The sequence below is a fragment of the Vombatus ursinus genome, unplaced genomic scaffold (assembly GCF_900497805.2).
Source record: "Vombatus ursinus unplaced genomic scaffold, bare-nosed wombat genome assembly UNPS02014798.1, whole genome shotgun sequence".
Lineage (NCBI taxonomy): Eukaryota > Metazoa > Chordata > Mammalia > Diprotodontia > Vombatidae > Vombatus > Vombatus ursinus.
The window spans coordinates 42,604,501-42,618,175 of NW_020954576.1; the positions used below are offsets into that span (position 1 = coordinate 42,604,501).

Below are 13,675 nucleotides of genomic sequence, written 5' to 3' on the forward strand. Positions count from 1 at the left end.
CACATGTAGTCCCCAGCTTGGTCCTTGGGAAATACTGGAGTTGGAAGAATGGAAAGCGGTAGCCCGAAACTACACTGAGTGACCAGAGAACATCTGCTATAAGATATATTATCATAACTAGCATTTATAGGCTTGCAAAACCATTTACAAATATTGTCAATTGCAGCCTCACAATCCTGGAAGGTAGGTGCTATTATTATCTCCATTTCACAGAAGAGGAAACTGAGGTTGAGAAAGTTTAAATGACTTGCCTGGAGTCACACCGCTACTAAGTGTTTGAAGCTTGATTTGAACTGAGATCTTCCTGACGCTGTAGGTACATTGCTCTATCCACAACTTCATATATGTATAGAATCACATCCAAATGATCTACACCAAACAGTCCAATACACCAGAGATGCAACACTGAGGCAGAGTTTCCCAACAAAGACCATGTATTTTCTAGTGAAGTCCTGAAATTCTTCAAGCCTCAGGTTTCCTGAGCCATAGAATCAAGTGGAAATTCTGAACATGACCTCCATTCTCCTGGCTAAGCAAGCTTTAGGGCAGCCCAGGTGATTTAGCATCAGCTAGCTAAATTGGAAAGTGCAATAATAGATGAAGACTTGATTATACATGACATATTTCTTTTGTATTGCTCAAGAAAAACCACAGCACTAATATAAACAGGAATTATGGATTGGGCTATAAGAAAGAGGACCCTATACCTCTCTCTGGACTAGGAGATGTATTTCCTTTTTTTTTAATTTATAGAATAAAACAAGCATTTTCATAACATAGTATGATAAAAAAAGATGATTGCACGTGAAACTATAAATATATTATGCACAACTTGGCATTCCTTTTAAATATATAATAAAGTTATCAAATAAATTTCTTTTTTTTCTTTTTTTCCTCCCCCTCACCTAGAGATGGCTACCAATACACACAAATATGCATGTGTATATATGTGTATATATGTGTGTGTGTGTAAAATTATTCTATATATGTTTCTATTTATCAGTTCTTTCTCTGGATGCAGATAGTTTCTTCCTTCATTTGTTCTTTGCAATTAATTTGAGTATTTATTAAATGGATTTCTAAAAAATTCTGTTCGAGAAACAATGAGAAGCACCTTCTCAAAGGGAAGTTAATATTTCAGTATGAATCAAATGGATTCTAAGCATTAAAATGGAATTTCTATTCAGAGACTAGCATTTGTTATGGATAGTATCTTTCCAAAGATGACAGGGGGCAAGAAGTGGCATCAGATATATCACCGAGGAAACATATGATTACAAAAAGAGATTGGCCAAATGCAGGAATTTGTTTTCCTTGACTATGCATATTTGTTACAAAGGTTTTGTTCTTTTTTTTTTTTTACCAGTCAGAAGGAGGTGAGAGGGAAAAAAATAAATAATAGTTGAAAAAAAATGGTTGAAGGAACTAGGGTTGCGTTAGCCTGATGAAGAGAAGATTTAATAGTATCCATCTTCAAGACAATCCTCCATAAAGCACCAGTTCAACCATGACACCTCTATGCTCAATAAACTCCAGAGGTTCCCTATCACCTTCAGGATCAGACATAAAATTCTCTTCTTGGCATTCAAAGCCCTTGATAATCTAGCCACCCCCCACCACCATTTTGGGAGTAGCTGAACAAAATGGTGTGTGTGTGTGTGTAACAGAATATTATTGCAACGTAAAAAATGATGGCCATAAAGAATTCAGAGAAATTTGGAAAGATGTGTATAAACTAATGCAGAGTGAAGTAAGCGAAACCAAGAGAACAATTCACACAATAATGTAATGGAAAACACCATTGAAAGCCATCAGAAATTTGATCAATGCAGTGACAAACCATGACTTCTGTGACCTAATGGGAAACATACCTCCCCTCTCAGCAGAAAGGTGGTGGGCTATAGGAGCTGAATGGAGCATACATTGTCAAATAGGGCAAATGTGTTGGCTTGTTTTGTTTAATTGTACTTCTTTATTGCAAGAGAGGCTTCTATTCTGAGAGAATTCAGAGAGTCATTTGGAAAGAAGAAAAATACAGTGGTGCTAAGGAATAGTACAGGTAGAGAAAGCTACTCACTCTGCAGAGTTTCAACATGACTGTGAGAGCATCCCCTGGGCAGTAAGTTAAATGTCCAGCCATTTCTGCAAGCAGGTATAGCATACAGTGTTCTAAATCTGCCACTCATATATCACTGTCATTTTACCTTAAAATCATTTCTTTCTTTTATCTAATAATAACTGCCACAAATCTACATTGTCAGGAAAGGACAAGACACAAAGTGCAGCATTAGATACGATCTAACTACTTATCCAATCTGTTCAACGCAGCTTGGTCTGTATGATAGGAAAGGGCATAGGAAATAGCTCTGTGGAGTACATTCCTATCTAAGCAGTTTTTGTCTTAAGAGAGGGGGAGGAAACTGTCCGTTACCTCAAACCAGAAACATAAATTGCATTTACTTTCCATTTATTTTCCCAACATATTTTCAGTATACTGCAATTGCCCTCCCTCCTTGCTGTTCATATTGTTCCTATTTCAGTGGGGATGAGCTCCTATTCAGATCATCTCTTCTCTTCATGTCAGGTACTGAAAGGAAGTTACAATGCTGAACCCACAAGCAAATATTCTACCTTCAAGGAGTCAGAGCTCAGCAAAGTAGCCTCCCTAAGAAACTGGAGGCTGGGGGCGGGGGAAGGCAGAGAAAGAATCAGGGCAGACTAGCGAGAGTAAAGGTTACCTTTGAACACTTACAGAAAGAGAGGGCTTATTGTCGTGCCAGAAACAAAAATACAGAGCTAGGATAGTATAATGGATAGAGTACTAGAACTGAAGTCAGGAAAACTTAATTTCAAGTCCTCCCACAAACACTAGTTGCATGACTCTAGGCAAGTCACTTAACCTTTCCACCTCAGTTTCCTCAACAATATAATGGGAATAACAATAGCACCTACCTTACAGAGTTGTTGTGAAGATAAATGATATAATATATACAAAGAACTTAGTCACAAAAGTTATATTAAATAAAATATCATGTATATTATATATTAATAGAAACAAAACACTAACATTGCAAGATAACAAACCATAGACTCATGTAAAGACCACACACGGACTATATTTTGAGAATAAATAGGGGGGCAGCTAGGTGGCACAGTAGATAGAACACCAGCCCTGAAGGAGGACCTGAGTTCAAATCCAACCTCAGGCCAAACACTTGACACTTAACTAGCTGTGCAACCCTGGGCAAGTCACTTAACCCCAATTGCCGAGAGAGAGAGAGAGACAGAGAGAGAGAGAGAGAGAGAGAGATAGAATAAATAGGTTAAGTGCTGGAAATTTGCATGAATTTTTCTCTTGATTCATTTATTAACTAAATAAGCATCTATTAAGTGTCTACTAGGTATAAAGGCAATTGCCAGACTCTACATTCATGGAGCAGCCAATATCTTCAAGATTACTAGAGGTGTTAACAATAAAACTTCTTTCATTCAAAATGCTATCAAAATGCTACTATGGCAGAAATACAGGCATACGTGTGTGTTATATTTTGCAGCTAGGTGGCACAGTGGGTAAAGCACTGGGCCTGGAGTCAGGAAGACTCATCTTCCTGAGTTCAAATTTAGCCTCAGACACTTAATAACTGTGTGACCCTGGGCAAGTTACTTAACCCTGTTGGCCTCAGTTTCCTTATCTGTCAAATGAGCTGGAGAAGGAAATGGCAAACCACTCCAGTATCTTTGCCAAGAAAACCCCAAATGGGGCCACAAAGAGTCAGAAACAACTGAACAAGAACAACAAAATATATACATATAAACATACATATGTGTTGAATATATGTGTATAATTATACAAATACATACACACATATATACATGCATGCATGCATACATATATGCGTATGTGTGTATATGTGTATATATACATATACGTGTGTGTGTGTATATGTGTGTACCAACTTCTGACATTCTCTACTGCCCCTTCAGAGAAGGCAAGAAAGCATAAGGCCTTACCTCTAGAGACTTTGTAGACTTCATAGAAAGAATAAAAGTGGAAACCTAGAGAAACAAGCAGGTAGAGAAACAGTTCCCATCTGGGTAGCATTGCTACTTATTGCAGGATCCTGGAGAAATCCATAAGATGTCCCTAAAATTGAAAAACAAATGGGGGGACAGATTTTATAAGACATAATGCAGTGGATATCAGGGAAAGGATATTGTCAATCAATCACATTTATTGAATAACAGTATGCAACAAAGTGATGCTGCTAAGTGAAAAGACCAAACAAGTCTCCAGATAATCCACGAACCTTACATAAATTAAACCAACAGTTTAAATCTCCTCATTCACCATCAAATCTCTGGACTGTAGAGTTATCTGCTACTAAAGTTGAGATAGGGAAACACCATCTCAGTTTTACAATAGAGGAAGGTAGGTAATTCAAAGTATAAGGCTTCATGTGCTTGATTTCGTCATGAAATTCAAACATAGATTATCAAAAGAATGATTTCTTAGCACTTAGAGAAAAAGGGAATACAATTAGCTGGCATGAGTACATATTCAGGATATCTAGATTTTAACAAGGCATTTGATTGATTCTTTCTTTACACCCTTTTAAACAAGATGGAGAAATATGACCTGGATGATAATAAAAGTTAAGTGGGTTTGGAACTAGTTAACTGTCAGGATGCTGAGTGAACTCATTCAAGCTACAGTGTGAATGACTGTTAATCTCTTAACACTCACATAAATTGCAGATATCAGTCTATGATTACCTCAAACCTACTACTTTGTATTCGCACTAAAGGTGTCTTTTATATAGTAGAACCATTAATAAATTGTTGTTATTATATTTAATTGAACCTGGAGGGAGGTGTCCTAGAGCTCTGTCCTTGGTCCTGCTCTGTTCCACATTTTTATCAATAGATTGGTTAAGTGGTAAGGAGAAAGCAATCTTATTAAACTCATCCACAATGATGGATAATTGATTGTTAAACCCTTCCCACCTCCACAAATCTTTGCATTTTTAGGAGAGGATGCTTACAAACCCAAATCCTTACCTCACTGTATCCAGTCTATAGGTTTGATCTGAGAAAATCTGATTCAGCCTCTCTTCTTGGTTTATTCTTCTGGCTAGGAGATGCTGAAGCAACCTGAGCTTGCATTTTTATCAGGTTACCGTTAAAAATGTATCAGATGTCTTTTTCACTGTCTTCTCAATTCTGATTACTCTAACTGATATTTTCCCATTGCCCTATCACTTTTCACAATCACCTCCAGCTCTGCACATTTCTAACCAAATACTATTTTTAAAATATCTGTCATCACTTGGAAGTTCTGGAGCATTTTTGTGACCCTTTGTGTAGCTTGTCCTTGAAATTGCATACTAGATGAATCGACTTATAGGAACCAATAAAGAGAAGTATGTAGAGCCAGAAAAGCAATAAATACAATGAGTATAACAATGTAAATGGAGGGGCAAAGAACAACAAAACAAAAACAAACAGAAAAACCTATACAATGTTAATGACTAAGCTTAGTTGTGGAGAAGAGATAAGAAAATGCCTCTCTTTTCTTTGCACATGTGGGGAATCTATGTGCTAGCACCAGTTCACATACTATCTGACTGTTGATGTGTTGGTTACTTTTGCTAAACTGCTGTTTTTCCTTTCTTTTTTATTTTTCTACTATGTACTTTCTATTTTTTTTTAGTTTTATAGAAATGTTTTGTTTTTATATCATATTTACAGACTATGCCCATTCCCTGAGAGGTCTCAAAACAAAGCAAAACAATTCAGCAAAACTAGCAACACAGTGACCTCTCCTGAAAGTACAATGCAACATTCACCATCTACAGCACCCCCTCCCACTTCTCTAGTTTTAAAATTTTTTAATAAACAGAAATCTATTTTCCCCCTCTCACCTCCTACCCTATTGGAAATGAGGGGGAAAACAAATTTCTTATAACAATAAGCATAGTCAAGCAAAATAAATTCCCAAAAATAAAGATGTTTCATTCTGCATACTAAATCTATTGCCTCTCTATCAGGAAGTGGATAGTATGTTTCATTTCTTTTTATCTGTTACAAGGAATGGCTCACTAGGGAGGGGATGGATATATTCAGAAATGAAGGTAATGGTAATAACAAAAGATAGCAATAAAAATAAATATATTTATTTTAAAAAAGAGGAAGAAATTGAGAGTTTAGTATTGTAATTTACCCAGATCCAAGGATCATAGATTTAGAGCTGAAAAGACCCTTAAATCACATAGGTCAATGCCTTCAAATCAGAAGAAATTCTCTGAGCCTTAGAGAAGGGAAGGTCAGGGTGGGAGGGAGGGTGGAAGGGAGAGAGAGAAAAAATGGAAGGAAGAAAAAGAGAAGGAGAAAAGAATGATGTCAAAGAGAAAAGAAAAGAAAAAACTGAATCATTTTATCCTTCTTCCTCAGGAAGTTCCTTTCTAATCATAATCCCATAATATGATAGGAATATTCCCAGAGGAATGTTCATTCTGGATCAATACACCACTAGAAAGAAGCAGAATGAGCAGCTCTTGTGTGGACAATACGTTCACAACCACAGCTTCCAAACAACAGAATTTTGAGTCCATAGAGTTCTCACTACACAGAAGGCCATAACAACTTACATTAGTATTGTGCCTTATGCTACCCAAAGAAAATCCACATACATTGTCTGATGTGATTAAGAATAAGATTGTTACTAATTCTATCTCTTCTTGGTAACTACTATCGTCCCCATTTGGAGATGAGGAAACTGAGGCACAGACAGAGTGAGAAATGGCATGTTCAATAGCACACAACTAATCAGTAGCAGAGCCAGGACTAGAAGCAAGATTCTTTAGGGGCTCCTTCTACCATACTACAGGAAGTCTATGCAGAGCACAAAAGAACACTCCCAATTTCTATCTATTACAGCAACTGTACTTCATTTTACTATAGCAGAGATTTAGAAGGTACTCAATAAATGCTTATTCATTGACTGATTCACTCAATCTATGCCAACATTCTGAAAAATATACAAATCTAATGTTTATTAGATCATATTCAATTTTTATTTCAGAGGCACTTTATTTTCATTCCTAATTTCCATTTAATGGACAATGGCATCTTAAATTTTAGCTTTAAGTTCTTCTGGTCCCATCAAGTACAAGGTATCCCAGAAGTCTAAGTTATTAATACTTCAAAATGCACTAAGACTTTTCATTTTCCCTATATAACCAAAGTGTTTAAGGTAGGGTCAGTTAAACTAAATTCTTTTGCAATTTGAACCTCCCCTCTCAAACCATCTCCACCCTAGAAACACACATATTGTCTGTTCTTTAAATTAAAATTTTCCTAGAGCAGATTTCCTGAAAACAAAACACACCTGTACCACATATCTAGCATTTGCTGGTTTCAATTTTTTTTTCAGAAAAAAAAATTAACAATCCAATGTAACTGATTAAACATGAAAGCCAGAGAAACCATAAAAATTTAATTTTAAAAAAATCACAAAGAACTGATCCAACCATTCTGGAGAGCAATATGGAACTATGCACAAAGGGCTATAAAACTGTGCATACCCTTTGACCCAGCAATAGCACTTCTAGGGCTATATCCCAAAGAAATCATACAAATGGGAAAAGGACCCATGTATACAAAAATATCTAATAGCAGCTCTTTTTGTGGTGGCCAAGATTGGGATACCCATCAATTGGGGAATGGTTGAACAAGTTGTGGTGTATTAATTTAATGGAATACTATTGTGCTATGAGAAATGATGAGCAGGCAGACTTCAGAAAAACTGGAAAGATTTATATGAACTGATGCTGACTGAAGTGAGCAGAATCAGAACAATGCACACAGTAACAGCCACATCGTGTGATGACTAACTTTGATAAACTTATCTCTTCTTAGTAGTGCAAGGATCTAAGACAATTCTAAAAGACTCATGAAGGAAAATGCTGTCCATATTCAGAAAAAGAACTATGGAGTCTGAATACAGATCAAAGCATATTATTTGCTCTTTCTTTTTTGTTTTGTTTTGTTTCTTCTTTCTCAGGGTTTCTCCCATTGGTTCTAACTCTTCTTCACAACATGACTAATGTGAAAATAGGTTTAATATGAATGCATATGTTGAGCCTGTATCAATTTACATGCTGTCTTGAGGGGAGGGGAGGGGAAAGATGGGGAGAAAATGTGGATCTCAAAATCATATGGAAATGAATGTTGAAAACTAAAATTAAATAAATATTTATTATTTTAAAAAATCACAGTTTAGGAGTACCCTCCTAGAAGAAAATTAATTTTAGAATCAATTCAATTTAATCAAAACACACAATCAAAAAAAATAATCAAAACCACACACCAAGAAAATGACCTATGCAGTAGAAAGTATTTAATGTATAAGCAAGACAGAGGCCTACATTTACTATCTGGCTGTAACCAAAAAAGAAATGTCAGCAGTTAAATAGAGATAAGAGCTAATAGAAAGCAAAAGCATTCTCAATTCAGGAAGAAATTAGTAATTTGAAGGCCACAGCAAAGGAATAAAGGTAAAAGGTACATCTGCCCCTCGAGATTAAAATCGCAGGGATGATAACACCACAAGATGTTTCCAAAGAAAATGAGACATGGGACCATCATCCCAGCAGAGACTGCAAGGATGGGTACTATCCGATGACAAACAGCACAGAGGCCTGATTCTCTGAATAAGCACAGGGACATAGAGGGTTTGTATAAAGTTATCCTGTCCTCCAAGAGAATAGGGTCCATGTTTCAAAAGACAAAGGTGCCATCACACATATTAGAGGTTTTCCAGTTACCCAGCTTCATCATATTTTAGCTTTTTTATCTGACCTGTTGTCTTTGGGAGGGGGAAATACAAGCCCCCTCTGATGATACAGGAAAACTTTCCTATTTCAGAATGATATTTGTGGATAAAGATACAGAGGAGAAACTAGCCTGATGAAAAGTCTAAGCTCAAGTACCACCTCCTCCAGAAATCCTTTCCTGATTGCCTCAGTTGTTAGTATGTTCCATGCCCCTAAATTACTTTGTTTTTACTTATCTGTGTTATTTTCCCAAAATAGAATGTAATATATCACCTGAAGAGGAGGAAAAAAAATAGGAGGAAGAGGGTGAGAAATAGGGCAAGAGAAAGATAGAAGTCAAAGAGGGGGAATTTCTACCCTGTGCAAGCGACATTACAGAGAGGGGTGGGAGGACCCAGAAAATTTATTTCCTCTCCACCGTTTCTGAGGCCCCTGGACTGTCAGGTTTGTGTTGTTGTTATTGTTGTCGTTTAAAATATCCTTGTCATAGATCTGAAAAGAACCTCAGACACCATCTATTTCAATCCCATTTTACAAACTAGGAAACTGAAGCCCCCGGGGGAATTAACTGACTTCTCCAAGCACTGGAGGAAGGATTTGAACCCAACTCTTTGGACTCCAAAACTAGCGATCTTTCCCCATTAACTTGCTGCCTGGATGACTGGAAACCGGCGTTACAAAGTTTCGGGAGGGGAAAAAAAAAAAAGGTGCTACAGTCACATTCTGCAGCATAATGATACTACTGTGCCTGGTTAGGGTTAGCCTAGATTGGATACAATGAATCCCAGAAGACAAATGGAGTTTCCCTTTCTGGGCTACCTTTGAAGTTGCGACCTGGGGCAAGCATTCAGTTAGTAAGGGCAGAAGGAAGCTAAAGGCGAGAAGAAGCAAGGAGAAGGTTGTCCCAATACTCCCGGGAAGCACCAGAACCCGACGAGTAATTCGCAAAGTCCCCAGGGCGGACACAAGAAGTTGGGAAGATAAAGAGGAGAAACAAGGCTGGTAGGAGGTGCGTGCACGCGCGCGGCGAGAACGCGCTAGCTGGGGCCTGCTGGGAATGCCCCCCACCCCGCTGGCTTTCATTCCTGTAGCTCCAGAGCGTGCACTGGTGGCGGGGCCCCTCCCACTCCCTTCATCCCCGGCGCCGCGCTAGCCTGGCCCCTACTTTTCTTCCTTCTTGCCCAGGCCCCCCACCCACCCACACCCCCCGCCCCAGGGCTTGGTGGGGACCCAGGCGCTGGGCTTATTGAGAGATGCTCCCCGCGTCCTCGGCACTTTCTTCCCCAGCCCTCGGGAACGGAGATGTAAGGTTAGGAATTGGAGGTTAGCTCGTGGAGGTCTTTATGCTACAAAGTAAAACGGAGCGATTTTTTTTTTAAATGGCAAAACCAAAACACCTTAAGGAGCCCCCATGGTCACCAACTACCAACCTCCGGGCTGTCCCGGGCGGCGGCAGAGACGTGCACAACCACCCGCTCTCTCTTTCTGCACTTCCGAGTTCAGGCAGCGGCCGAGTCGGCTTGCAACTCACCGGGCCCTCCCTCCCGGGATGCCCTTTGGCAGCGCGCAGCCGACCCCTGGCCCGGGAGCTCTGAGCGCGCGCCCCCGCCCGTCCCCCAGCATAACTGCGTGCGGAGAGCGCGCCGCCGCACTGGAGCGAGGGGAGGGGAGGGGAATGGATGGGGAGTGGGGAGTGGGGGCTACGCTGCTTCTGGAGCGCGCGCCGCCCGGCCCAGGCTTAAGGGTTTGTGGTGACTAGGGAGGAGAGTGGGGAGGGGCACACACCTGGGCTAGGGGGCGGTGCGGCCGACCTGGGAGTTGGAGATGGAATAAAGAGGCCCCTGTTCCTTAAGAATTCCACCTAGGCGGGAATGTTCATGCATCCCCTGCTGGCCAGTTAGTGCTGTAGGCAAGCTGGCCATTGAGTGGTGTAGCCTGCACCGCCTTCTTTCAAACTCACCTTACCATGTCCTAGTCTTTCTTCCTGTTTGCCCACCTCCGTCTCCACTATAGGGACCAAGACACTTGTCACCGCACTGCCCTTTGGACCTGACTATGGGTTAAAAAGGAGAAGAGTTAACCAGCGATCCTTAGAAATGCAAGTTCTTTATTCATTCATACCTGACCAGGCACACATTATTCAGATGAAAGTTTCTTTCTTTTTTTTTTTTAATAATAGTGTTCTCACTACCATTGCATTCGTATAGGCCTTCATTATCACCGACTGAGTGGTTGTTGTTTGTCCTTCGTTCTTGAAGAGGACCGTGATATTAAGGTGATGCCATGATATACAAGTGAATTGGATTTGAGTGAGGGAGGTCTGTGCAAGGTCACCAGCCTCACTTTCTCCTCTAGAGCCATATGGGTCCAGTGGCAAGATGTAGGTCAGGACGACTGGAGATGACCCAGTATGCAGTGGGAGACCTTGGCCTTTTTAAGCTAAGGTCTTTCCAAGTTCCCACTTTGACTGAGTCAATGCTCATTCAGTGATTAAGGCTAAGTAGGAAATGAGGCAAAAAAAAAAAAAAGGCCTCTTACCTAGTCAAAAACAATTCCTTAGTCACTGGGACTATAACAATAGCCTACTATCCTGTAAGGTCCAGTAGATTCATAGATGTAGGAATTGAGATAATTCTAGTCAAAACCCCTTGTGTCGTAGATGTGAGACCCTGGCCTAGAGAGGTGAGGGAGCTTGGGATCATAAATTTCAAGTTGAGAGTGATGTTAAGGGGCATCTTGTTTAATGATCATAATCATCATAATATAATGATGAGGAATTGAAGCACAGGCAGTTTGAGTGACTTGCTCAAAGTCATACAGGTCATAATTAGCAAGACCAGCATTTTGAACCCAGGTCCTTTGATTCTACTACCTCCAAAAAAATCTGCTGACCTTTCCACTATACTAAAAGCTAATCTAAACTTTGTACCTCCCTCACAACTTAACGTGGGGCTTTGTACACCATAAGTCACTCCGTTTCATGACTCAGGGGCATTTGTACTGGCTGTCTCCCATGCCTGGAGCTCTCTACCTCTTAGTCTCTACTTCTTGCCTTCCCTGACTTCCAAACAGTTTTAGCAAAAGTCACACCTTCTGCAAGAAGCCTTTCCCATCCTTATCTTCTAGGTGCCTTCTCTATGAAATTATCTCCAATTTATTCTGCATATGTCCTATTTGCAAATTGCTGTTTACATGTTATCATTGCCCCAACCCACCTAAGACTGTGAACTCCATGAAAACAGGGACAGACTTTTTGCCTTTCTTTGTAATCCTAGCACACTTCACAGAGCCTGGCACATAGTAGGCCCTTAATAGATGCTAATTAACTGACTGAGTAGCAGCAATAGGATCGTGTAGGGTTTCAGATACAGAAGGGATTTAGTCTAACTCCGTTTAACTTGGAAAGTCAGAATAAGGATCTGGCTTTGGAGGAGGAAGATGGAGAAGATGGCAAATATGATTTGAGATATGTTGAGAAAACATAGTGCCCAGAACATGGGAGACAACTCCGTACCCTGGTCAAAGCACATCAAAGTTTTAGGCTTAGTTCCAAGGCACCACATTTTAGGTAAGACAATGACAAAGGAGCACATCCAGGGAAAGGCAAATAGAACACAAAGGGGACATGCTGCATGAGGGTCAGTTGAAAGAATTAGGAATATTTAGCCTGAAGAGGAAAAGATTAACAAGAGAACTTTCTTTAAGAGTTTGAAGGTATGTAATATTACAATGGGATAAGATTTGTTTGGCCCGGCCCCAATGGACTGGGCAAATCAACTGAGCAAGTTTAAGAGAAGAGTATGTTAAAATAATAATAAAGAGTTCTTGCCAGAAAATGGATAGTTTTCTATCACAGAAGGACTCTTAGCAGATTCTAAATGACTCTGAGATGTTGTAGAAAGGAGAAGAGAAAGGAATCAACATTTATATAGGGGGTATTGTGTGGCAGGCTCTGTGTTAAGTAAGCACTTTTATAAATACTACTTCTTTTGAACCTCACCACAACCCTAGAAGGTAGGTGATATTAATATATCCCTATTTTAGAGCTGAGGAATCAGATAAAAACAAAGCTTCACTGACTTACCCAAGGTCACACAGCTAGAAAGTACCTGAGGCTGGATTTTAACTTAGGTCTTTCTGACTCCCAAGCCCAACATTCTATCTACTGCGCAGCTCTGAGAGAAGATTCCTGTTCAGCTGCAAAAGCAGTAGATGGTCTCTGGGGTCCTTTTCATCTCTGAGGTTCTGTGATTTTATGAAATAGTTGTTGAAAGCCTGGGTTCATATTATGACTTCAACTCTCAGAGTTTCTTCTCCTCTGCAAAGTAAGGGGGATGGAATTAGATGACCTCGAGTATCCATTTCTGGGCAACCAGGAGGCCCAGTGGATAGAGTATAGGGGCCTAGAGTCAGGAAGATTCATCTTCCCAAGTTCAAATCCGGCCTCAGACACTTACTAACTGAACAACCCTGGGCAAGTCACTTAACTCAGTTTCCTCATCTGTAAAATGAGCTGGAGAAGGAAATGGCAAATTGCTCTATTATCTTTGCCAAGAAAACCCCAAATGGGGTCACAAAGAGTCGGGCATGATTGAAAAATGACGGAACAACAAAAATATCCATTTCTAAATTCTACTGTCAATGAGTGAATAAATGAATAGGTAGTAAAAGGGGTGGGAGGTCTACAAGTTGTGATAATGGTTATATGCAGTTTTGATGAACAACTATAGATACAAAATGTTGACAAAAGGAAAGTGTAGCAACTCCAAGGTTCCTGAAAATGAGCCTTAGAAGTGGAATTGCTAACAGTGCCAGGTTCTGCAAATGATAGTTGTGGACCA

The 13,675-nt window shown here is 39.8% G+C and overlaps 1 protein-coding gene across 1 annotated transcript in view; it reads right to left on the bottom strand.

The window, feature by feature from the left end:
- HHAT (hedgehog acyltransferase) overlaps positions 1 to 10,343 on the bottom strand; it is a 483,325-nt gene extending 472,982 nt beyond the window's left edge. The window contains exons 1-2 of the mRNA XM_027871575.1: positions 10,265 to 10,343; positions 4,012 to 4,144 (exon numbers count right to left, since the gene is read on the bottom strand). Of these exons, the coding sequence (XP_027727376.1) occupies positions 4,012 to 4,102 (91 nt within the window). The 5' untranslated portion in view covers positions 4,103 to 4,144; positions 10,265 to 10,343. The remainder of the gene's footprint in view (positions 1 to 4,011; positions 4,145 to 10,264) is intronic.
- Positions 10,344 to 13,675: the final 3,332 nt, after the last annotated feature.